Source organism: Pempheris klunzingeri, chromosome 15 (assembly GCF_042242105.1).
Source record: "Pempheris klunzingeri isolate RE-2024b chromosome 15, fPemKlu1.hap1, whole genome shotgun sequence".
Classification (NCBI taxonomy): Eukaryota; Metazoa; Chordata; class Actinopteri; order Acropomatiformes; family Pempheridae; genus Pempheris; species Pempheris klunzingeri.
In genome coordinates this window covers 987,501-1,009,044 of record NC_092026.1, presented here as the reverse complement: position 1 = coordinate 1,009,044, position 21,544 = coordinate 987,501, and the positions used below count along the sequence as shown (strand labels likewise).

General features: G+C 49.5%; 2 protein-coding genes across 16 annotated transcripts in view; both read left to right on the top strand.

Annotated features, from left to right (window-relative positions):
- LOC139213735 (disks large homolog 1-like) overlaps window positions 1-6,199 on the top strand; it is a 112,212-nt gene extending 106,013 nt beyond the window's left edge. For all 11 annotated transcript variants that reach the window (XM_070844345.1, XM_070844344.1, XM_070844343.1 and 8 more), the window contains 6 exons: window positions 782-832; window positions 1,586-1,687; window positions 2,109-2,281; window positions 2,734-2,843; window positions 2,942-3,033; window positions 4,415-6,199. In XM_070844345.1, coding sequence (XP_070700446.1) covers window positions 782-832; window positions 1,586-1,687; window positions 2,109-2,281; window positions 2,734-2,843; window positions 2,942-3,033; window positions 4,415-4,521 — 635 coding nt within the window. In that variant the 3' untranslated portion in view covers window positions 4,522-6,199. The remainder of the gene's footprint in view (window positions 1-781; window positions 833-1,585; window positions 1,688-2,108; window positions 2,282-2,733; window positions 2,844-2,941; window positions 3,034-4,414) is intronic.
- Window positions 6,200-7,415: 1,216 nt separating this feature from the next.
- Window positions 7,416-21,544, top strand: part of dhx9 (DEAH (Asp-Glu-Ala-His) box helicase 9) — a 20,788-nt gene continuing 6,659 nt past the window's right edge. For 3 of the 5 annotated variants that reach the window (XM_070845364.1, XM_070845365.1, XM_070845362.1), the window contains exons 1-24: window positions 7,424-7,470; window positions 8,152-8,293; window positions 8,375-8,515; window positions 8,950-9,070; window positions 9,499-9,722; window positions 9,821-9,969; window positions 11,311-11,357; window positions 12,921-13,057; window positions 13,142-13,231; window positions 13,391-13,552; window positions 14,195-14,272; window positions 14,358-14,549; window positions 14,910-15,051; window positions 15,141-15,223; window positions 15,631-15,787; window positions 15,886-15,983; window positions 16,088-16,301; window positions 16,867-16,961; window positions 17,305-17,378; window positions 17,457-17,609; window positions 17,693-17,853; window positions 18,751-18,862; window positions 19,009-19,170; window positions 20,004-20,131. In XM_070845364.1, the coding sequence (XP_070701465.1) occupies window positions 8,183-8,293; window positions 8,375-8,515; window positions 8,950-9,070; window positions 9,499-9,722; window positions 9,821-9,969; window positions 11,311-11,357; window positions 12,921-13,057; window positions 13,142-13,231; window positions 13,391-13,552; window positions 14,195-14,272; window positions 14,358-14,549; window positions 14,910-15,051; window positions 15,141-15,223; window positions 15,631-15,787; window positions 15,886-15,983; window positions 16,088-16,301; window positions 16,867-16,961; window positions 17,305-17,378; window positions 17,457-17,609; window positions 17,693-17,853; window positions 18,751-18,862; window positions 19,009-19,170; window positions 20,004-20,131 (3,031 nt within the window). In that variant the 5' untranslated portion in view covers window positions 7,424-7,470; window positions 8,152-8,182. Of the gene's footprint in view, window positions 7,471-8,151; window positions 8,294-8,374; window positions 8,516-8,949; window positions 9,071-9,498; window positions 9,723-9,820; window positions 9,970-10,412; window positions 11,225-11,310; window positions 11,358-12,920; window positions 13,058-13,141; window positions 13,232-13,390; window positions 13,553-14,194; window positions 14,273-14,357; window positions 14,550-14,909; window positions 15,052-15,140; window positions 15,224-15,630; window positions 15,788-15,885; window positions 15,984-16,087; window positions 16,302-16,866; window positions 16,962-17,304; window positions 17,379-17,456; window positions 17,610-17,692; window positions 17,854-18,750; window positions 18,863-19,008; window positions 19,171-20,003; window positions 20,132-21,544 lie in introns of those variants that run through there. The other 2 variants (XM_070845363.1, XM_070845366.1) reach the window with 2 other exon arrangements.

The window sequence follows — 21,544 nt, the reverse complement described above, 5'->3', positions numbered from 1 at the left end:
TTTGTCTGAAGGCTCCAGAGCGCTGCATGGACTCTGGACGAGTGTGTGTCTGTCTGTAGACCTCAGAGTGAGTGTAGAGTGTCGTCCTACATGTGTTTGTTGAATATTAATTATTAGTCATTAAAAGAAAACTCCAGTGTTTTCTAACCCTGCTGTCTGAGTGACTGGTAGGTAGTAAAAGTGTTGGAACTGGTCCAGTAGATCACCTCAGCCAGCAGACACCAAACGGGCTGCAATGGCTGCAACGTGATCCTTTGGGACAACTGCACCTGATCACAGTAGGTCCACTAAAAGAGCTTGTTTGATCCACTGACAGGCTCAGAGTGTTATTCTAAGTGTGTGACAGCATCATGGAAAGGATCCCTACAGAGAGAGACCTGGAAGATCCTTTTGGATCAAAGTGGACCTACTTTGATCAGGTCGTCATGTTGCTCTGAGCGAGGTTTGTCTTTAATCCACCTCCAGACGTCGAGTCGTCTCTCGTTGGTCCTGATTCTCCGTTTCCAAGCCGTCGCTGCTGGTTTTAGACTTTTTTAAACCAGGTTTGAGTTCAGGGAGCCGCCACAGCCTGGGGAATAATAACATTAGTGACCTCTTCATGTTAATACTCGATAACACACACAAACTAACTGAAGTAACTAGTTGATGAACCTCATCCTCTGATCTTCATCCCTCCTCCTCCTCCTCAGCCTTCATCCTTCACTCTGATCCTCTCAGTGATGCACCTGCTGACTAACTTAAACGCTCTTCTTCTTGCTAACCGTCCTCGGTGTGTTTTCAGGTGGGCAGGAGGAGTACGTCCTGTCATATGAACCCGTCACCCAGCAGGAAGGTGAGACGTCGCTCGCTCTGCATTCATTTATCACTTTTCTACCAAACTCTTAAAGGAGAACACCGGTGTTTTTAACCCTGGGTCCTGTTTGTGTGTATCCTGGTGTCTAAATGACTGGGAGGTACTAAAGTCTTAACAGCCGTTCTATCGCTCTCTGCACACACACCAGACTACATTCACAAAAACACTGATTTTAGCTCACAGGACACAGGAGCTGCTGCTCTGCTGCTGCCTCCAATTGGTTAGTTAGTTTGTGTTGTTGTGTGACTTTAGTGTTTTAAAGGCTTTGTTCACATCCAACACAATATTTGCTTAACACACAAAAACACAAACAGACTAACTGATGGAGGCAGCTCCTGTGTCCTGTTCTCTAAAATCCCTGTTTTTGTGAATGTAGTCTGGTGTGTGTGCAGAGAGCGATAGAACGGCTGTTTGTGGTGTGGAGAAGGCTTGAAACAGCATTTTGCTTATTGTGTCGAGTGATACTGTAAAAATAACCAACTACATGAGGTTCACTGTCAGCATCAACATGGAAATATTAAGAAATCAGTAAATCAATACACCGAAAACTATTTTTTTGGAAATTAAAAACAAATAAATGTTAAAAAACTGAACAAGAGATATTTGCTGCATAGAATCATTTCAGTTGCCAAAATAAAAAAATCATTTTCACGTTGGGTTGAGCAGAGGATATTGATATATTGATATTTCTGTGTCAATCACATGACTCCGTGTTTCCTTCCTCTCCGACAGTGAACTACACCCGTCCCGTCATCATCCTCGGCCCCATGAAGGACCGGATCAACGACGACCTGATCTCAGAGTTCCCCGACAAATTTGGATCCTGCGTCCCCCGTAGGTTCTCTCAGAGAAACTGAGATCAGCTGTTTCACACGGTTATTTTAATGTGTAAATATGCAAACGAGGCGTTATCTAAATGAATAGACACTGATTTGGATGAAGCAGGTTCATGTTTTTACTGCTCCAAGAATCAGACAGCAGCCATTAAAACCCTCTGTCCTCCATGTTTTCAGGGATGAACTGTTGTGTAGATTAGGCTGAGGCTGATAACAGTAAAAACCTTCAGCTTACAGGGAGGAATAAACCTGGAGAGGCTGGTGTCTGTTGGAGCTGTTTTAGAGAGAACAGCCGTCAAAGATTTCTGTCCACTAGTCTGATCGAGGACACGTAGTGACAACATGTTTTAAACATGTTTTAAATGATGCTCAGTACAGAACAAGAAGAGTAGCAGCTGTAACTCTCCCCCCCCCCTCAGATACGACCCGGCCGAAGCGGGACTACGAGGTGGACGGCAGAGATTATCACTTCGTGGTGTCCAGGGAGCAGATGGAGAAGGACATCCAGGACCACAAGTTCATCGAGGCGGGACAGTACAACAACCACCTGTACGGGACCAGCGTGCAGTCGGTCCGGGAGGTGGCAGAGAAGGTACCCCCCCTCACTGACAGAACAGGACCCCCCTCACTGACAGGACAGGACCCCCCCTCAGTGACAGGACAGGACCCCCCCTCAGTGACAGGACCCCTCAGTGACAGAACAGGACCCCCCCTCACTGACAGGACAGGACCCCCCCTCAGTGACAGGACAGGACCCCCCCTCACTGACAGGACAGCACCCCCCCTCACTGACAGGACCGGACCCCCCCTCACTGACAGGACCGGACCCCCCCTCACTGACAGGACCCCCCCCCTCACTGACAGGACAGGACCCCCCCTCAGTGACAGGACAGGTTAAAATCAGGTTTAAACTCTAAATATTAGTATGTTAGTATAACGATCGATGGATTAAGTTATTGATCAGAAGACTGAGCAGAGACTCGTCTGATCATCAGATGAACGATGATCAGATGAATGATGCTCTTCTTCTTCTGTGGTTTTCAGGGTAAACACTGTATCCTGGACGTGTCGGGGAACGCCATCAAGAGACTCCAGCTGGCGCAGCTTCACCCCATCGCCGTCTTCATCAAACCCAAATCGGTGGAGAACATCATGTGAGTCGGCGCCGCCTCGTTCTTACAGACGCGGTGAACCGGGAGGCTTCTTCTTCTTCGTCGGTGTCAGTAAACGGTGATGTGTCTGTCTCCTGCAGGGAGATGAACAAGCGTCTGACGGAGGAGCAGGGCAGGAAAACCTTCGACAGAGCCACCAAGCTGGAGCAGGAGTTCACCGAGCACTTCACAGGTGAGCCGCTTTGAAGCCTCCACACATTCTGACCGTCCACTTTGTGGAAGCAGCGGTGACATTAACAGGGAAAGCAGCTTAAAGTATGTATTTGAATACATGAAAAACGTTTTAATCCAATCGAACCACGGTAGCGAATCACAACATAGCCCCGCCCTAAAGCCCCCCCCCGTGTATCTTCCTTTAAATGGACCATAATCTACTAAATGAACATCCTGCTGGAAACTAACGACTGAGATGTAAGATCCTGTTTGTTTAATCACAAACAGCCGTTGCTTCGCTCTCTCACCAGACTCCATTGATAAAAACACTAATTTTCACAGGTCGCAGTATTTGCTGGAATAAACTGTAGGTAAGACGTTGCTGTGACGTCACAGGCTGCTGTTTTCATCCTGGAGTTTGACATTTTCAAAACTGTTATCTTGATTTAACGGCTGGCGCCATCTTGATTTTGGACGCATGAGTTTTTTTACCTTTTAGGTTCAGTCAGGACCCTCCTCTGATTGGTCGGGTTCAGTCAGGACCCTCCTCTGATTGGTCGGGTTCAGTCAGGACCCTCCTCTGATTGGTCGGGTTCAGTCAGGACCCTCCTCTGATTGGTCAGGTTCAGTCAGGACCCTCCTCTGATTGGTCAGGTTCAGTCAGGACCCTCCTCTGATTGGTCAGGTTCAGTCAGGACCCTCCTCTGATTGGTCAGGTTCAGTCAGGACCCTCCTCTGATTGGTCAGGTTCAGTCAGGACCCTCCTCTGATTGGTCAGTGACCCTCTTCCTGGTGTATCTTCCTCTAAATGGACCATCACTGACTACATGAACGTCCTGCTGTGCTGAAGAAGACAGTAAACTAGAGACTGAGAGCAGAAACTGTTCACTGAGCTGATAAATCATTTCCTCATTGACTTCCATCCAATCAGACTTCTGTTTGGAGCCGGTGGAGTCGCCCCCTGCTGGAGGCTTCGTCCCCTTGTGTTCACCAGCCTGTGGCTTTCATTCATTCTCACTGAGGTCTTAAAGCTGTTGGATGTTGCTAAGCTAACGGCTGCTAACAGAAGTTCAGTCTGAAGTCAAACACAATAAGGGAGGAAGGATACAGATGTTTCTCCACATGTGCTTCGGCACAGTTTCAAAGAATTTAACACTTTTAAACGTCTAAATGACTTTTAGGTACAAAGTCCTGCTCTGACACTAATCACTCAGGTGCCTTCACCTGTTTCTACCTGACATTCATGTCGGAGTGAAGCTTTTATCACACAGGAGGATATACTGCGTCTGCCAGGGACTATTTTCAGCGGCGGATGAATTCACATTTGGTGTATTAGTGAGGCAGCAGGACTGTGTGTGTGTGTGTGTGTGTCCTCGTTAACTCGACTCTCGTCCTTTCAGCCATCGTGCAGGGCGACACGCTGGAGGAGATCTACGAGCAGGTGAAGCAGATCATCGAGGAGCAGTCGGGTCCGTTCATCTGGGTCCAGTCCAAGGAGAAGTTATGAGGTTCAGCTCTCGCTCTGTCCGCTCCATCGCTCCTCTCTTTAGATTCAGTTTGTTTTATTTTGAAAAGAAAAGTCGACCTGCAGACGGCGGCCTCACCCCCCCCCAACCCCAAACCCCCCAACGCCTCCCGCTCAGCGATACGACACGCCGGCCGACCAGAGTGCTGCTTCAGTTTGGTTTCTTTGTTTTCTTTGCCTGAATCAGACTCCATGTTGGGTTTCCTGACCAGCAGAGTAAAGCACACAGGAAGTGACATCACGATGACATCACACTCAACACGGTACAGCTCCTTAATGTTTAAGGGAGGAGAAATAAAGCAGAGAAGAAGAAGAGGAGGAGGACGTGTCCATGAAAGTGTGGAGAAGAAACGTACGAAGACGATTTTATCTTGTGTTGTTTTTTTTGTGGGTTTTTTCCCCCTTTTTTCGTCTTGTGAGGTTAACGGTGACGGACAGACAGAGTTTCAGTCTCAGGCAGCGTCCGTCGGTCCGGAGGAAGGCGGGAGACACAAAAAGCAAAACTTTGCACGTTTGAGCTTTAACAGCATGTCATTTTAATACCCCTTTTATTTCCCATCAGCCCCTTCACCTCAGCGTCTGACGTCACAGCTTTTCTTCGTCTGTTTCTGCGCTCGTCGTTCATCTTTCTTTTCTTTTTTTTTCACACTTGAGTCGATTCACGTTTATTTTGTATTTCTTGCTCCTCGCTGCTGCAGGACGTTTGTCCGGACGGGTTCTGCTCGGCCGCTAGAGGGCGCCGCGGGCGTCTTCAGAAACAGACGAGGATCAATCGTCTCTTTTCACTTCACCATTTCTGATTTTATCACATTTTGCTTTAGTCTGACCTCCGTCTGATGAGGTCAGAGGTCACTGATTATTCTACATTCGCTCTCAAGTCGCTTCTGCCCATAAAAACATTTCAGTCTGTTTGAGACTCGCTGACAGACGGCGAACTCACCACAGGAAAGAAAAACGTTTAAAAGAAAATGATTTTATATCGTTAAAGAAAACTCCTCATGTTTACAGAAATAACGTATATTAATATATAAATAAGACATTTCAGGCAAACTTGTAATTACAACAGAGTTAAGACAAAACTACTTTAGAATTAAAAATCACAGAAATCATAATAAATAATTGATCATTACAAACCAAACAGGCCTCATAGTAATAAAGTCTGAGTTCTGGTTTCTTTCCTCTGGACGAGTCGCTGCTCTCGAGTCTCTGAGGACGAAGTTTCTCTGATTTTAAACTTCAAACTGATTTTATCCTCCGCCTGTTCGGCGGTGACGTCACCCGGGGCGGCGCCCTCTGCGACGCGAGTTCGAGCCCCGTCAGACGCGCGGCGGACGTCTGCAGCGTCGTCAGTGTCTTACCATGAAAACGATGTCGATCACGTGATCTGAAGGTGGAGCCGAGCTGCCGCCTCGAGGCGTCCGCAGGTGTGAAACGATTATTGTACAATGAGATTTTGACAGATATTTAACCCTCAGTAAACTGCCTATTTTGTTATAATAAAAGTCTATATTGAACTTTACTTAAGCACTACTACTACGGGAATTATTTTCTTTGCATTGTTAATCATATATGAATAGAAAAGTCTAAAGATATTTGAATATGAATATATATTTTTTCTTTTTCTTTGATCACCACCTCCTCTGTCTTTTAATTTTCTTTTTTAAGCATAATAAAAACTTAACAAGAAAACAGGAAGTGCTGCAGTGCTCTCTTCTTCTTCAGTTGTCCCACCGTCTGCTGCTCGTTTGAACACAAACAGGAAACTGCCGATAACCATCTGTTAAAGTGATAATGGATCATAACTGTTATAATTTACCGTAAAGCGCAGTAACCATAGCAACAGGGAAAGCGTCTTGAGATTACTCTGTTATGGATTGGCGCTATAAAAATAAAGATAGATTGATTGATTGATAATGAGCTTTTGTCGGCCATCTTGAAAAACTCACACAAGTGATCCTCTCCCATTCGGCTCAAACGTTTCACACTGTTCGTTCGTTAAAGTCCTCATATTGATCTGTAGGATGGAGACAGCTGATTAGCTGCTACTGTTAAACATGCTGTGAAATAATATTTTCTGTTTGTCAATTGTCAACAGTGTTTTTATGTTGAATCTTAAAAGCATTACGTTGTTTTTGTGGTTAATGTAACGTTAGCTTTGTGGCTAATGTAATGTTAGCTTTGTGGCTAATGTAATGTTAGCTTTGTGGCTAATGTAACGTTAGCTTTGTGGCTAACAGCTGAGTCAAAGGGATCCGTGAGCTGAGGGACTAGAAGTGGTATATATGGTCCGTCCTATTTCCTGGAGTAGTGAACCACATTTCCATTGCATGAGAACCTAATGGGATGGTGATGGCTGCTCCAGGTATTAGTCAGACCCTCAGGTGTTACCAGGGAAACGGAGTTACAGCTGTGAAAAACTTTAAGGTTTGGTTGCGAAACATGAAAATATAAATGAAAGGTCTTAATTTTTTCTCCTTTGGCAGGCGACTGCGGTATAAACAGGAAAACACTCTTCAGTCCGTTATCAGGAATCAGTGGACTGGATTAACATCATCCGTTAGTTCCTGATAAGGCACACCTGGCCAGGTGTTGTCTCTGACTAACTGTGGGCCTCTGTAGATAATCAGTGACGGCTTCAGGGTCAAACTGTCGAACTTCTGCTCAACCATCAGGCATCAGTTTAATTTACGACCCTCTGAAGTCATGAAGGACAAAAATGTCCCATTAAAACCACTTTTTTAATCGTATATAAATTACAAAATATAATCCTGCCGTCTGTAATATTCGGGTTTCTTTTTCTCCGCTCCGCTCCGCTGGGGGCGCTAATGCTGCTATCAGCCACCACAGCGCTGCAGCTCTGACCACAACCCGGAAGTGACCGTCAACAACAACAAACCAGTCTGGAGGCACCGTGAGCCCGCTGGACGGACGGTAATACAGCTACTGTTCAACAATTAGTTCATCTCAGTGGATGTTTGGGTCTATTTATTACTAATGAGCCCAAAATGGCGGCAGAGCAACTAATTCAACGCCTACTCGCAAAACGCTTGCGTTAGCTTAGCTAGCCTCGTTAGCCTGTTAGCGTTACTGCGGAGGTTCACTAATTGATTCAGATGTTAATTGAAGCTGAATAACGAGCAGAGATTAACTTTGGCGAGAGCTGGAGGAGAACAACAGCCTAAGTGACCCCTGGGTGCTTAAAGTAATGAGTGATTTAGGCTAATGTTACACGTTAGCCTTAAATGCTAGCTAGCGTCAGTCCGGTGTGTGTGCTAACGCTAAGCTAGCTGCACTCCTGTCGTCACTTATTCATAAGTTTTCTGTAGTCTAGGGAGTTTCCTGAGCTAGTAAAGCAGAGAAGGTGCTGATTTCTGGGTGCAGTTCGGTTATGGCATTAAATAAATAAATAAAGTTTATTATTATTATATATTTTTGTCCCACGGCAGCTTAGCTAAGTAATGTCCACTTGATATTTACTTTGATGTTAGCTAACATTAGCTGAGCTGCTGTCAGTGATGACATACAGCAGTTCATTTAACACCATCATCGGGTTGGATCCCAGAAAACAGCATCTGCACATTTACTATTGAGCTAACAGGAGTTTTCCATCAGTCAGATTAAAGGGTCTCCTGAGGAGCCCACTATGGCAGACATCAAGAACTTCCTGTACGCCTGGTGTGGAAAGAAGAAGCTGACTCCCAGTTACGACATCCGAGCTGCAGGGAACAAAAACAGGCAGAAGTTTGTGTGTGAGGTGAGTTTCCTGTCCGGCTGGCTCTTACGGTTGGCTGCCTGTCTTCATGCTGGTTTGAACGTGACCCTCTCCTCCGAGCAGGTGCGTGTCGATGGCTTCAACTACATCGGGATGGGCAACTCCACCAACAAGAAGGACGCTCAGACCAACGCCGCCCGGGACTTTGTCAACTACCTGGTCCGGATCGGGGAAATGAGCGCAGCAGAGGTCCCATCTGTGGGGGTCTGTGAACTACCACATGTTGATTTTTAGATTTGACTGAAGTTCAGTAACAAGGAGACTGTCACTCCACTGGTCCCACTCTGCTCAGTTTCAGGTTCATACCTGTATTTGGAGGTTCGACCAGAGCAGGTAGACACACATTAGACACGCTCGCTGAGGGGCTGGAGGAGGTCACGTGACCAACAGATCCCTCTATGACGTCATATAGGGAGCCAAATCTGAACTGCGTGTTTTCACGTACGTTTACTGAAAGATGGAGCAGGACGGCCGTTTGTCAGAGTCTGAGGATCTGCAGACACACAGCGGACTCACGTTTATGTTGGAAATACATTAGAAAGTTCATTCTGCGTAATATGGGCCCTTTAAAGTGCAGATAAATGAGGTCGTTGGTTGAAGGTTTGTTCAAATGCTGAATCTGAGCCTTGTGTCACCAGGTGAGCGCTCCAGACGCCGACCTACCTGACGGAGGAGGCGGTGAAGGCGGCAGCAGCAGCTTTGGAGCCCTCCCTTCAGGCGGTCCTCTGCCACCTCATCTTGTCGTCAAAGTTGAACAAGGTATTATTGTCTCTGTGACGGAGTGGATGGACAGGATGAACAATGGTTGAGGCTTCGTCTACGTCTCTCTCTTTTTCTTCCTGAACCTTATTTATTTATCGGCAAAATTTGCGTCACGCCTGAATTATTTGCTGTTTATTCGGATGAGGCCTTCAGCTGCAGGGACGGCTTACAGCCCTCCTCATCCTCGGATGTGTTGGTGATCTTTAGTCTTTAGTAAGTTTACACATACAAGGAATCAGCTTTGGTGGAAATAAGGAAGTACAAAGCACAAAGTACTGCCAGGCCTCAAAACACAAATATAGAACAGAAACACTCACAGTAAAGATGTCTGTAAACTACACAGGAGGAGCTGCTCCTCTGATCCTGGTGTCACGGGGTGCAGGAGGTGTGTAAACAGTAAAACGTGTTGTTGTTGTTGTTGTTAGAAGAGAGCAGCAGCTCGAGCGGGCCGGTACCAGGAGTGACTGGACTGGGTTACTCAGGAGGAGCAAACTCTGGCTGGGGAGGAAGAGGAGGAGGAGGAGGAGGAGGAGGAGGAGGAGGAGGAGGAGGCGGCGGCGGAGGAGGAGGAGGAGGAGGAGCTCCGTGGGACCGAGGAGCCAACCTGAAGGAGTACTACGCCAAGAGAGATGAACAGGAAGCTCAGGCGGTACGATACCACATCCAGCTGACTCTGAAATATTTAGTGGGAAAAGTAAAAGTACTGTGGGGGGGTGGCAGAGAATGAACCCTGTTTCGTCCCCGTAGACTCTGGAGTCGGAGGAGGTGGACCTGAACGCTAATCTCCATGGTAACTGGACGCTGGAGAACGCCAAGGCCCGCCTGAACCAGTTCTTCCAGAAGGAGAAGACCAGCGCTGAGTATAAATACAGCCAAGTGGGACCGGACCACAACAGGTCTGCATCCGAAAAGAGGGAAAGCTTTTAGAGCAGCAGCAGCAGCTTCCGGTCCAGATTCAGGCCATGAAACTGTTCATACCCACAATCCACAGAATCCAAACTTCCCTCTAAAAACTAGTTTTAGATTATAGAACAAAGAAAAGCTGCCAAATCTTTACTTCTTCCTCTTCTGGCTTTTCCTGCTGCTGCTTCTTCTGCTTCCTTTTCTTTCTTCCTTCCTGTGTTTTATGTGTCATTACATGGAGCAGTGCAGTCATCACACAGGTTTCAAAACATGTAGTTCCTCTGTGTGTGTGTGTGTGTGTGAGAGAGTGTGTGTGTGTGTGTGTGTGTGTGTGCTGAGTGTGTTGGTAGTTGAAACCCCTCCTTGTCGTTGAGCTGGTGTTCAGGATGTTCCTGTATGTTTTTCTGCTGGGCGGCTGTAAACCAGAGACCTCTGCAGTGTGCCGGCTACACCACAGAGATCTCACTGTCTGATTCACCAGCAGCACCGGTAGGACGAGGTGTCGACACTAACTGGGGGGGCGCTGAGAGTAAACCTGAACACAACTCAGCTGTTGAACCAAAAAGATGGTTTAAATAACCAGCATTAGCATTTCCATCATTGTCTCCTTGTACTGGTGACGATTTAACAAAAACTACAGCTGAATGTGTTCAGGAGCGTCCTCTTCGTCTCCACGACGACACATCATTGAGCACCGACTTCTTCAACATCCAGTAGACCAGACTAGAAAACTTCTCTGACAAAATGAGCAGACAGAATAAGGCAGATGAAGGTTAACACCAGCAGGACCTGAGAGACACAAAGAATGAGCTGGGAACGACTTCCCCTTCAGACCGACCTGTGCAGTTTCAAATCAGAGACAGGAAACAGAAAAGAAACAAAAGAACTCATTAAACTGATTCAGTCCATTTCCAACATGTTCACGAGTAAGAAGACAGAACGGAGACAGCAGAGGGACAGACCGACATTCAGCCGGTGAAGTGGGCAGGTGTTGAACATCTGGAGACTGAGGTGACGCCAGAACTCACAGCCACACTGAAGGAAGACATGGGACAGCGTTTAGGTGCACTAAAACCGTCCCATGGGTGCAGCTGGGGGCTCCGCGGAGTCTGGTTGTGATTTCTGGTGTCACTGTTCACCGCAGGGCAGACGGCAGCGGGAGACGCTGGAGTCACAGCTGTTGATTGGTGTTTTTTAATCTCAAGTCTGGCAGAAAAACATACAGGCTTCCTCCTGAGAGAGCAGCAGGTGAGCTACCTCCACTTCAGACGCTCAGAGGCTTTTATTTTGAAAAACAGGAAGTGAAGCTGTGGTGTTTGTGTTTGTGTCTGCAGGAGCTTCATCGCAGAGATGCAGCTGTTTGTGAAGCAGCTCGGCAGAAGTAAGACCTGATCCACACCCAGACCTGATCCACACCCAGACCTGATCCACATCCAGACCTGATCCACACCCAGACCTGATCCACATATAGACCTGATCCACACCCAGACCTGATCCACATATAGACCTGATCCACATCCAGACCTGATCCACATATAGACCTGATCCACACCCAGACCTGATCCACACCCAGACCTGATCCACATCCAGACCTGATCCACACCCAGACCTGATCCACACCCAGACCTGATCCACACCCAGACCTGATCCACATATAGACCTGATCCACATCCAGACCTGATCCACATATAGACCTGATCCACACCCAGACCTGATCCACACCCAGACCTGATCCACATCCAGACCTGATCCACATATAGACCTGATCCACACCCAGACCTGATCCACACCCAGACCTGATCCACATCCAGACCTGATCCACATATAGACCTGATCCACACCCAGACCTGATCCACATATAGACCTGATCCACACCCAGACCTGATCCACATATAGACCTGATCCACACCCAGACCTGATCCACATATAGACCTGATCCACATCCAGACCTGATCCACATATAGACCTGATCCACACCCAGACCTGATCCACACCCAGACCTGATCCACACCCAGACCTGATCCACATATAGACCTGATCCACATCCAGACCTGCTCCACATCCAGACCTGCTCCACATCCAGACCTGCTCCACATACAGACCTGATCCACATATAGACCTGATCCATATATAGACCTGATCCACATACAGACCTGCTCCACATACAGACCTGATCCACATCCAGACCTGATCCACATATAGACCTGATCCACATCCAGACCTGATCCACATATAGACCTGATCCACATCCAGACCTGCTCCACATATAGACCTGATCCACATCCAGACCTGATCCACATCTAGACCTGATCCACATCCAGACCTGCTCCACATCCAGACCTGCTCCACATCCAGACCTGCTCCACATATAGACCTGATCCACATATAGACCTGATCCACATCCAGACCTGCTCCACATACAGACCTGCTCCACACATAGACCTGATCCACATCCAGACCTGATCCACATATAGACCTGATCCACACCCAGACCTGATCCACACCCAGACCTGATCCACATCCAGACCTGCTCCACATACAGACCTGCTCCACAGCTGTGGACATTATTAGAGGAAACAGGATATTTAATGTTTAGTATCAAACTGATCTCAGAGCTCAGCAGGTGTGTTTGTTTTGACTTTACAGATACTTTACAGATACTTTACAGATATTTTACAGATACTTTACAGATACTTTACAGATACTTTACAGATATTTTACAGATACTTTACAGATACTTTACAGATACTTTACAGATATTTTACAGATACTTTACAGATACTTTACAGATACTTTACAGATACTTTACAGATATTTTACAGATACTTTACAGATATTTTACAGATATTTTACAGATTAGCTAGCAGCTGTGTATAAAATGTCTTTGTTTTGACGTGTTTGACTTGTTTACGTCACAGCGGTTTGCGCTCCGTCTGCTCTGCAGGGATCACGGCTCGGGAGCACGGCTCCAACAAGAAGCTGGCGGCTCAGTCGTGCGCTCTGTCTCTGGTGCGGCAGCTGTACCACCTGCAGGTCATCGAGGCGTTCTCTGGAGTCACCAAGAAGAAGGAGGGAGAAACGGTAAGAGCGGCACGGCTTCAGCGTTGCTCCACACGTCCACCTGGGACGGGACGTTTGAGTCTCACTCTGTCTCTTTGTGTCCAGCTGGAGGCGTTCGAGGTCAGCGTGACTCCAGACCTGCAGCAGCAGCTGGCCGCCGTCGTCCAGGAGCTCGGCGTCCACGTCCCTCCACCTGTGAGTACCCGGAGCGTCCGTCCTGACCTCTGACCTCTGACCCCTGACCCCTGACCCCTGACCTCTGACCCCTGACCCCTGACCCCTGACCTCTGACCTGTACGTGCCATCAGCTCGTGGCTTCACTGTTCAGCGTGTTTGTCTGTCGCTCTCCCCCAGCCCTCAGACCCCAGCAGCCCCGTGTCTCTGGTTCAGGGGAAGATGGCGACGTTCGAGCCGTCGCAGCGTCAGAGCGGCGCCGGGGTCGTCCCCTGGTCCCCCCCGCAGGTCAACTGGAACCCCTGGACCAGCAGCAACATTGACGAGGGACCGCTGGCCTACGTGAGTGTGTGTTCTCGGTCTCTGAGCTGACAGAGGTCACTGGTGGGGAAACTCCGGCACAGAAAGTTTAAAGTTGTAACAGCGTGTGGGAACGTGGCGTCACAGCTCACCTTGACCAGTAGTTTTATTGACTTTCATCAGTCTGAGGGAGATCTGACCCCCCAGGAGGTCTCAGCTGTCCCACATGAGGACAGTTCACCCTCCTGTAGAGGACTAATGTGGCTTCAGGACACAGCTGGTGGTGTTAGAGTCACTCATTGAAGAGGGGCCGTGCTGTTAGCTGCTCTGTAGTGACTCTAATGGACTGCTTCTAGCAGGTGAGTCTAATGAAAGCCTCTTTGACCCTGGGGGGCTCTGGTGAGAAGAACTAATGACGAGGACACAGAATAAGTTGACAGAGGTTTGTACAGTACAACAGATAGGAAGTAACTTGATGTGTAACTGTCCTGTCACGTTATGAGCTCACTAAGACAGAATCAAGAGGTGGTTCACTTCCAGGGCTGCAGGTGTGTTATATGACCCTGACACCACGAAGTGTTTAAGGAGTTTACAGTAAGAACGACTGACAACTCTTCCTTCCCTCATGTACGCAGACAGGACCGACCGGCTGCCCTAACAGTGTTCTGTGTTCGCCCTCTGCAGTGCACTCCGGAGCAGATCAGTGGAGACCTGCACGCTGAGCTGATGCTGCAGCTGGAACACGACGACAACCTGCAGAAGGTCAGTTTGGTTTCCCTGGTTGGCTCTTTGCCCGCGTGGCTCTGTGAACAGGAAGAGATCCAACCGTAGTCCTCCTGTGCCGCAGATCCTGCAGGAGCGCGACGGCCTGCCCGTCAAACAGTTCGAGGAGGAGATCATGGCCGCCGTCGACAACAACCCCGTGGTGATCATCAGAGGGGCGACGGGCTGCGGTAAAACCACTCAGGTTCCTCAGTACATCCTGGACCGCTTCATCAAAGGAGGCCGGGCGTCCGACTGCAACGTGGTGGTCACCCAGGTAACGCTCTAGTGATCATTAAAAAACAGCTGGGAGATCTGTCAGGTCCTATTTTGTCAGTGATTTTGATAAAAACAGGCTGAATGTCAGAACACATTAACAGTAACAAGAGTGGATCTTAAAGATCTTGTATCTCGATCTTTCCCCGTGTAGGATCTTTTTCAGCGCTGTGCCACATTAATTCTAATAATAATAAAATGTACATCTATGTTTTTACCCCCGGCTCTGATGGAAGGTCATTCTGTCACAGACAATATCGGGGTCTTAGTCATTCAGTCAGACCTCCAGCTGTGTCTAATAAAGCCCTTCAGATGCCTGCTGCTGGTTTTCTAACCCGCCGCCTCGCTCTTCCTCCCCCAGCCCAGAAGGATCAGCGCCGTGTCGGTGGCCGAGCGAGTCGCCTACGAGAGAGGAGAGGATCTTGGGAAAAGCTGCGGCTACAGCGTCCGCTTCGAGTCCATCCTCCCTCGACCCCACGCCAGCGTCCTCTTCTGCACCGTCGGTACGTAAGCGGAGCCGCGGGGGCCGACGGGCGGCGGAGAGGCCTCGGCTCTTGTCAGCGGGACGCTGATGAGTGTGTTTGTGTTTCAGGTGTTTTACTGCGGAAGCTCGAAGCAGGAATCAGAGGCATCAGTCACGTCATCGTCGACGAGATCCACGAGAGAGACATCAACGTGAGTGCAGTGGTGACCGCTCGTACATCTACTGACAGGAAGCCAGCGGGGGCTCCCCACCTGATCAGATCCCATTAGATACCGTGACCACGACACTTTACAGAGCAAGATATCCTGACCGCCACGTATCCAGTGGAGATGGTGGACCAAGCACATCTGTAGTTTTAATTCTGGAAACACTACAGTTGTTTCAGGACGTAGTTTTTAAACTTCAGCTCTGTGGTGGATTTGTTGACTCTACTGAACATTTTAAATGTTAGGCTGGTTTTATAATTGTAAATGTATATTTTAATGACGATAACCGGAGTAGAGTCTGTTACAGGTTCTTCTTCAGTGGTTCAGGTTTAAGTTTCCTGTCACTGTCTGTGTCTGTGTCTGTGTCTGTGTGTGTGTGTGTGTGTGTGCAGACGGACTTCCTGATGGTGGTCCTCAGAGACGTGGTCCAGGCCTACCCAGAGGTCCGCGTCATCCTCATGTCTGCCACCATCGACACCTCCATGTTCAGAGAATACTTCTTCAACTGCCCCATCATCGAGGTGTTCGGACGCACCTTCCCCGTTCAAGGTACCTGTGAACAGTGTGAGACTGGTCGTTACATAGAGGCTGAATTAAACCAAACCTGAGGCCACAGCAGGAACAAACAGTTGTGGGTTAATTTGCAGAGTATTTCCTGGAAGACTGCATCCAGATGACCAACTTCGTCCCTCCACCGATGGACCGCAAGAAGAAAGACAAAGATGAGGAGGGAGGGGAAGAAGATGTAAGTAACCTCTCTGTCTGAGCAGGAGTGATGTCACATTCGTCCACAGGAGACAGAAGAGCAGCTGACGGAAACATTCATGAGAGCTCTGTTTGTCTCTGCAGACCAACTGTAATGTGATCTGCGGTGCCGAGTACACGGCGGAGACGAAGCGCTCGATGGCTCAGATCAACGAGAAGGAGACGTCCTTCGAGCTGGTGGAGGCTCTGCTGAAGTACATGGAGACGCTGCAGGTGGCCGGAGCCGTGCTCATCTTCCTGCCCGGCTGGAACCTCATTTACTCGATGCAGAGACACCTGGAGACCAACCCGCACTTCGGTACGTCACAGCACAACACACCTTCAGCAGACAGCAGGGTCACTGTAGGGGACTGGAGAGTCAAAGGAGGTCTCCAGTGTTTGTAGACCTGGTTCCCCTCTGTGTCCTCATCCTGGTGTGTGAGTGACTGGTAGGTAGTAAAAGTGTTGGAACTGGTCCAGTAGATCACCTCAGCCAGCAGCCACCAAACGGGCTGCAATGGCTGCAACGTGATCCTTTGGGACAACTGCACCTGATCACAGTAGGTCCACTAAAAGAGCTTGTTTGACCCACTGACAGGCTCAGAGTGTTATTCTAAGTGTGTGACAGCATCATGGAAAGGATCCCTACAGAGAGAGACCTGGAAGATCCTTTTGGTTTAACCACAAACAGCACACACACCAGACTACATTCACTAAAACAGGGGTTTTAGAGCTGCTGCCTTCATCAGTGTGTCAGTGTGTTGGTGTTACTGTGGGACTTTTGGTGTTTTAAAGGGTTAGTTCGGACCCTCAGAAGAGGAGTACTGTGTCGGCTCATGTTGTAACAGGACTGATTTAATGTCTTTTGATGTGTTTGTTTCCAGGAAGTAACCGGTACCGGATCCTGCCGCTCCACTCACAGATCCCCCGGGAGGAGCAGAGGAGGGTGTTTGAACCGGTTCCCGACAACATCAGGAAGGTCAGAGGCAGAAAATACTGCTGTCTTTTAGTTGTTGTTGGTTTGTTTAGAGAAAGGGAGAGCAGGGAGGACAGGAAGAGGTCTGACATGTTTCAGACTGAAAGGTCCTGCCAACAAACCTCCTGGTTTAAAGGTTTGCTGTGATTTGTACGACGGCGTATTTGGGCTGTTTTAGGTTTTGAAACAGAATATTACAGAGGGAGGGGGGACATATCCTGAGAAAGAGTTTAGAGTTGTAAAGTTATGAGAGAAAACTCTGACATTAAGTCAAAAGCCTGGATGTGTTTTCTTCAGTGTAGTAGTTCTGGATGTTCACACTTCCTGACTGTCGTCTGGTCTGCAGGTGATTCTGTCCACCAACATCGCCGAGACGAGCATCACCATCAACGACGTCGTCTACGTCATCGACTCCTGCAAGTGAGTGTGTCCGGCAGTGGTGGTGAGGCGTGGCGTCCTGGTTTAGAGGTTCCTCACTGTCTGTTGTTTCTCCGACAGGCAGAAGGTGAAGCTCTTCACCTCCCACAACAACATGACCAACTACGCCACCGTCTGGGCCTCCAAGACCAACCTGGAGCAGAGGAAGGGCCGAGCCGGCAGAGTCCGAGCCGGCTTCTGCTTCCACCTCTGCAGCCACGCCCGCTTCGAGAGGTCTGACCCCCCCCGGTACCGCCTCCGCCTCCGCCTCCACCTCCTGACCCTCCCCAGTCACTCTGTGTGTTGTGTCCCTGCAGGCTGGAGACTCACATGACCCCGGAGATCTTCAGGACGCCGCTGCACGAGGTCGCCCTGAGCATCAAACTGCTGAGACTCGGAGCCATCGGACACTTCCTGTCCAAGGCCATCGAGCCGCCGCCGCTGGACGCCGTCATCGAGGCCGAGCACACGCTGAGAGGTACGAAGCACGCTACACTTCTTTAATGGACCAGTGGAGCAAGTTAACCCTGTGGGGTCACTAAATCCCCCCTTGGTACTTCAGTGTTTCTTTCCACATACAGAGGAAAACCTGCTTTTATTGTGTTAGCTGACGGTTCATGACTGAACAGAGGCTGAATGGGCGGGGCTTAGAGAAGTACTCATCCTCATGTGTATGTATGGAGAGAGTCGAGGCCCCAGCAAGAGCAAAAAACATGGTTCAGACCCCGGGGGGTTAAACTCATGCTGCATTCAGGTGCTCGTGGGTTCATCTCCCGAGTTGGAAAGTCGTTCTCCCAAACCTTTACGGCGTTATACGACGGGGCAGTTTTCCCAGATGACACCACATGAATGCACCATAATGGAAGCAGCTTCACAGACACTGTTTGAAACTGTGTGTCTGTGTCTGTGTCTGTGTCTGTGTGTCTGTGTGTCTGTGTGTCTGTGTGTCTGTGTCTGTGTCTGTCTGTGTCTGTGTGTCTGTGTGTCTGTGTCTGTGTCTCTGTCTCTGTGTCTGTGTGTCTGTGTCTCTGTCTCTGTCTCTGTGTCTGTCTCTGTGTCTGTGTCTGTCTGTGTGTCTGTCTCTGTCTCTGTCTCTGTGTGTGTCTGTGTCTGTGTCTGTCTCTGTGTCTGTGTCTGTCTGTGTGTCTGTCTCTGTCTCTGTGTGTGTCTGTGTCTGTCTCTGTGTCTGTCTGTGTGTGTCTGTGTCTGTGTCTGTCTGTGTGTGTCTGTGTCTGTCTCTGTGTCTGTGTCTGTCTGTGTGTGTCTGTGTCTGTCTCTGTGTCTGTGTGTGTCTGTGTCTGTGTCTGTGTCTGTGTCTGTGTCTGTCTGTGTGTGTCTGTGTCTGTGTCTGTGTCTGTGTCTGTCTGTGTGTCAGAGCTGGATGCCCTGGACACCAATGATGAGCTGACTCCTCTGGGACGGATTCTGGCTCGGCTGCCCATCGAGCCTCGTCTGGGGAAGATGATGATCATGGGCTGCATCTTCAGGTGACTTCCTCCTCCTCTTCCTCCTCCTCTTCCTCCTCCTCTTCCTCCTCCTCCTCCTCCTCCTCTTCCCCGTCACAGAGGACCCACCTGAGCTCCTCTCTCCTGTGTGACTGTGGTGACACGCTCCTCTTTGTGTGTCCCTGTAGTGTCGGAGATGCCATGTGCACCATCTCAGCCGCCTCCTGTTTCCAGGAGCCTTTCATCAACGAAGGGAAACGTCTCGGCTTCGTCCACAGAAACTTTGCAGGCAGCCGGTTCTCTGACCACGTGGCTCTGCTGTCCGTCTTCCAGGCCTGGGACGACGTCAGGTCAGCACGATGACATTCAAACAACGATTCAGCCGTGTAGTTAAAGGGTCATTCCACTGTGGGAGAACCTGGGCACTAGTTTTACATATTTTAATTAATGGGTAAAACATGGACAAAACATTTTGCTCTAGTTGATCCGCTGACAGGCTCAGAGTGTTATTCTAAGTGTGTGACAGCATCATGGAAAGGATCCCTACAGAGAGAGACCTGGAAGATCCTTTTGGTTTAACCACAAACAGCACACACACCAGACTACATTCACTAAAACAGGGATTTTAGAGCTGCTGCTCCATCAGTCAGTGTGTGTTATTGATTGCTACACAGATATTGTGTTGGATCCAAACTTTGAACAAACTTAAACTGTTTTCAACTCCAAAGTCACACAATGACACAGACACATTCACAACATGAGGCAGCAGCAGCTCCTGAAAGAAAACTACCATTTTTGTCAAAGGAGTCTGGCTCATGCAAAATGACTTGTTTTGTTGATGGAGGCTGGTGTCTTAGAAGAGAGTACGTCAGGAGGTGTAGTGCTGGTGCTTGGTAGCAGGTCTGTGTCACAGGTCACACACATCCAGGCAGTGGTGAGATGACCTGCTGATGACGCCTGATTCTGGAGATGAGCCTCACAGTTAATCAACACCTGCTGACTGCTGTGAGCCCAGAGGAGCTCTTCCAGTCACAGTTTAGGGGTGATGATAATAAGTCTGCTAATGTTTTGCTTGAAGGCGACTCTTAAAGCGACATGAGCCCCGTAGTAAATGTCAGAGCAGCAGCACGAACCTCACTCCTTAAACCGAGTTGTTGTTGTTGTTGTTGTTGTTGTTGTTCAGGATTAACGGTGAGGAGGCAGAAACTCGTTTCTGTGAACACAAACGTCTCAACATGTCGACGCTGAGGATGACCTGGGAGGCCAAGGTCCAGCTGAAGGAGATCCTGGTCAACGCTGGATTCCCCGAAGGTACCTGAATGCACCTCAGATGTAGACGATCCCGCCTCTCTCACCCCTCTGTCACCTCTCTCACCCCTCTGTCACCTCTCTCACCCCTCTGTCACCTCTCTCACCTCTCTCACCCCTCTCTCACCTCTCTCACCCCTCTGTCACCTCTCTCACCCCTCTGTCACCTCTCTCACCTCTCTCACCCCTCTCTCACCTCTCTCACCCCTCTGTCACCTCTCTCACCCCTCTGTCACCTCTCTCACCTCTCTCACCTTTCTGTCACCTCTCTCACCCCTCTGTCACCTCTCTCACCCCTCTGTCACCTCTCTCACCCCTCTGTCACCTCTCTCACCTCTCTCACCCCTCTGTCACCTCTCTCACCCCTCTGTCACCTCTCTCACCCCTCTGTCACCTCTCTCACCTCTCTCACCCCTCTCTCACCTCTCTCACCCCTCTGTCACCTCTCTCACCCCTCTGTCACCTCTCTCACCTCTCTCACCCCTCTCTCACCTCTCTCACCCCTCTGTCACCTCTCTCACCCCTCTGTCACCTCTCTCACCTCTCTCACCTTTCTGTCACCTCTCTCACCCCTCTGTCACCTCTCTCACCTCTCTCACCTTTCTGTCACCTCTCTCACCCCTCTGTCACCTCTCTCACCCCTCTGTCACCTCTCTCACCTCTCTCACCCCTCTGTCACCTCTCTCACCCCTCTGTCACCTCTCTCACCCCTCTGTCACCTCTCTCACCTCTCTCACCTTTCTGTCACCTCTCTCACCCCTCTCTCACCCCTCTGTCACCTCTCTCACCCCTCTGTCACCTCTCTCACCTCTCTCACCCCTCTGTCACCTCTCTCACCCCTCTGCCACCTCTCTCACCCCTCTGTCACCTCTCTCACCCCTCTGTCACCTCTCTCACCCCTCTGTCACCTCTCTCACCTCTCTCACCTCTCTCACCCCTCTGCCACCTCTCTCACCCCTCTGTCACCTCTCTCACCCCTCTGCCACCTCTCTCACCCCTCTGTCACCTCTCTCACCCCTCTGTCACCTCTCTCACCCCTCTGCCACCTCTCTCACCCCTCTGCCACCTCTCTCACCCCTCTGTCACCTCTCTCACCTCTCTGTCACCTCTCTCACCCCTCTGCCACCTCTCTCACCCCTCTGTCACCTCTCTCACCCCTCTGTCACCTCTCTCACCCCTCTGTCACCTCTCTCACCCCTCTGTCACCTCTCTCACCCCTCTGCCACCTCTCTCACCCCTCTGTCACCTCTCTCACCTCTCTCACCCCTCTCTCACCTCTCTCACCCCTCTGTCACCTCTCTCACCTCTCTCACCCCTCTCTCACCTCTCTCACCCCTCTGTCACCTCTCTCACCCCTCTGTCACCTCTCTCACCTCTCTCACCTTTCTGTCACCTCTCTCACCCCTCTGTCACCTC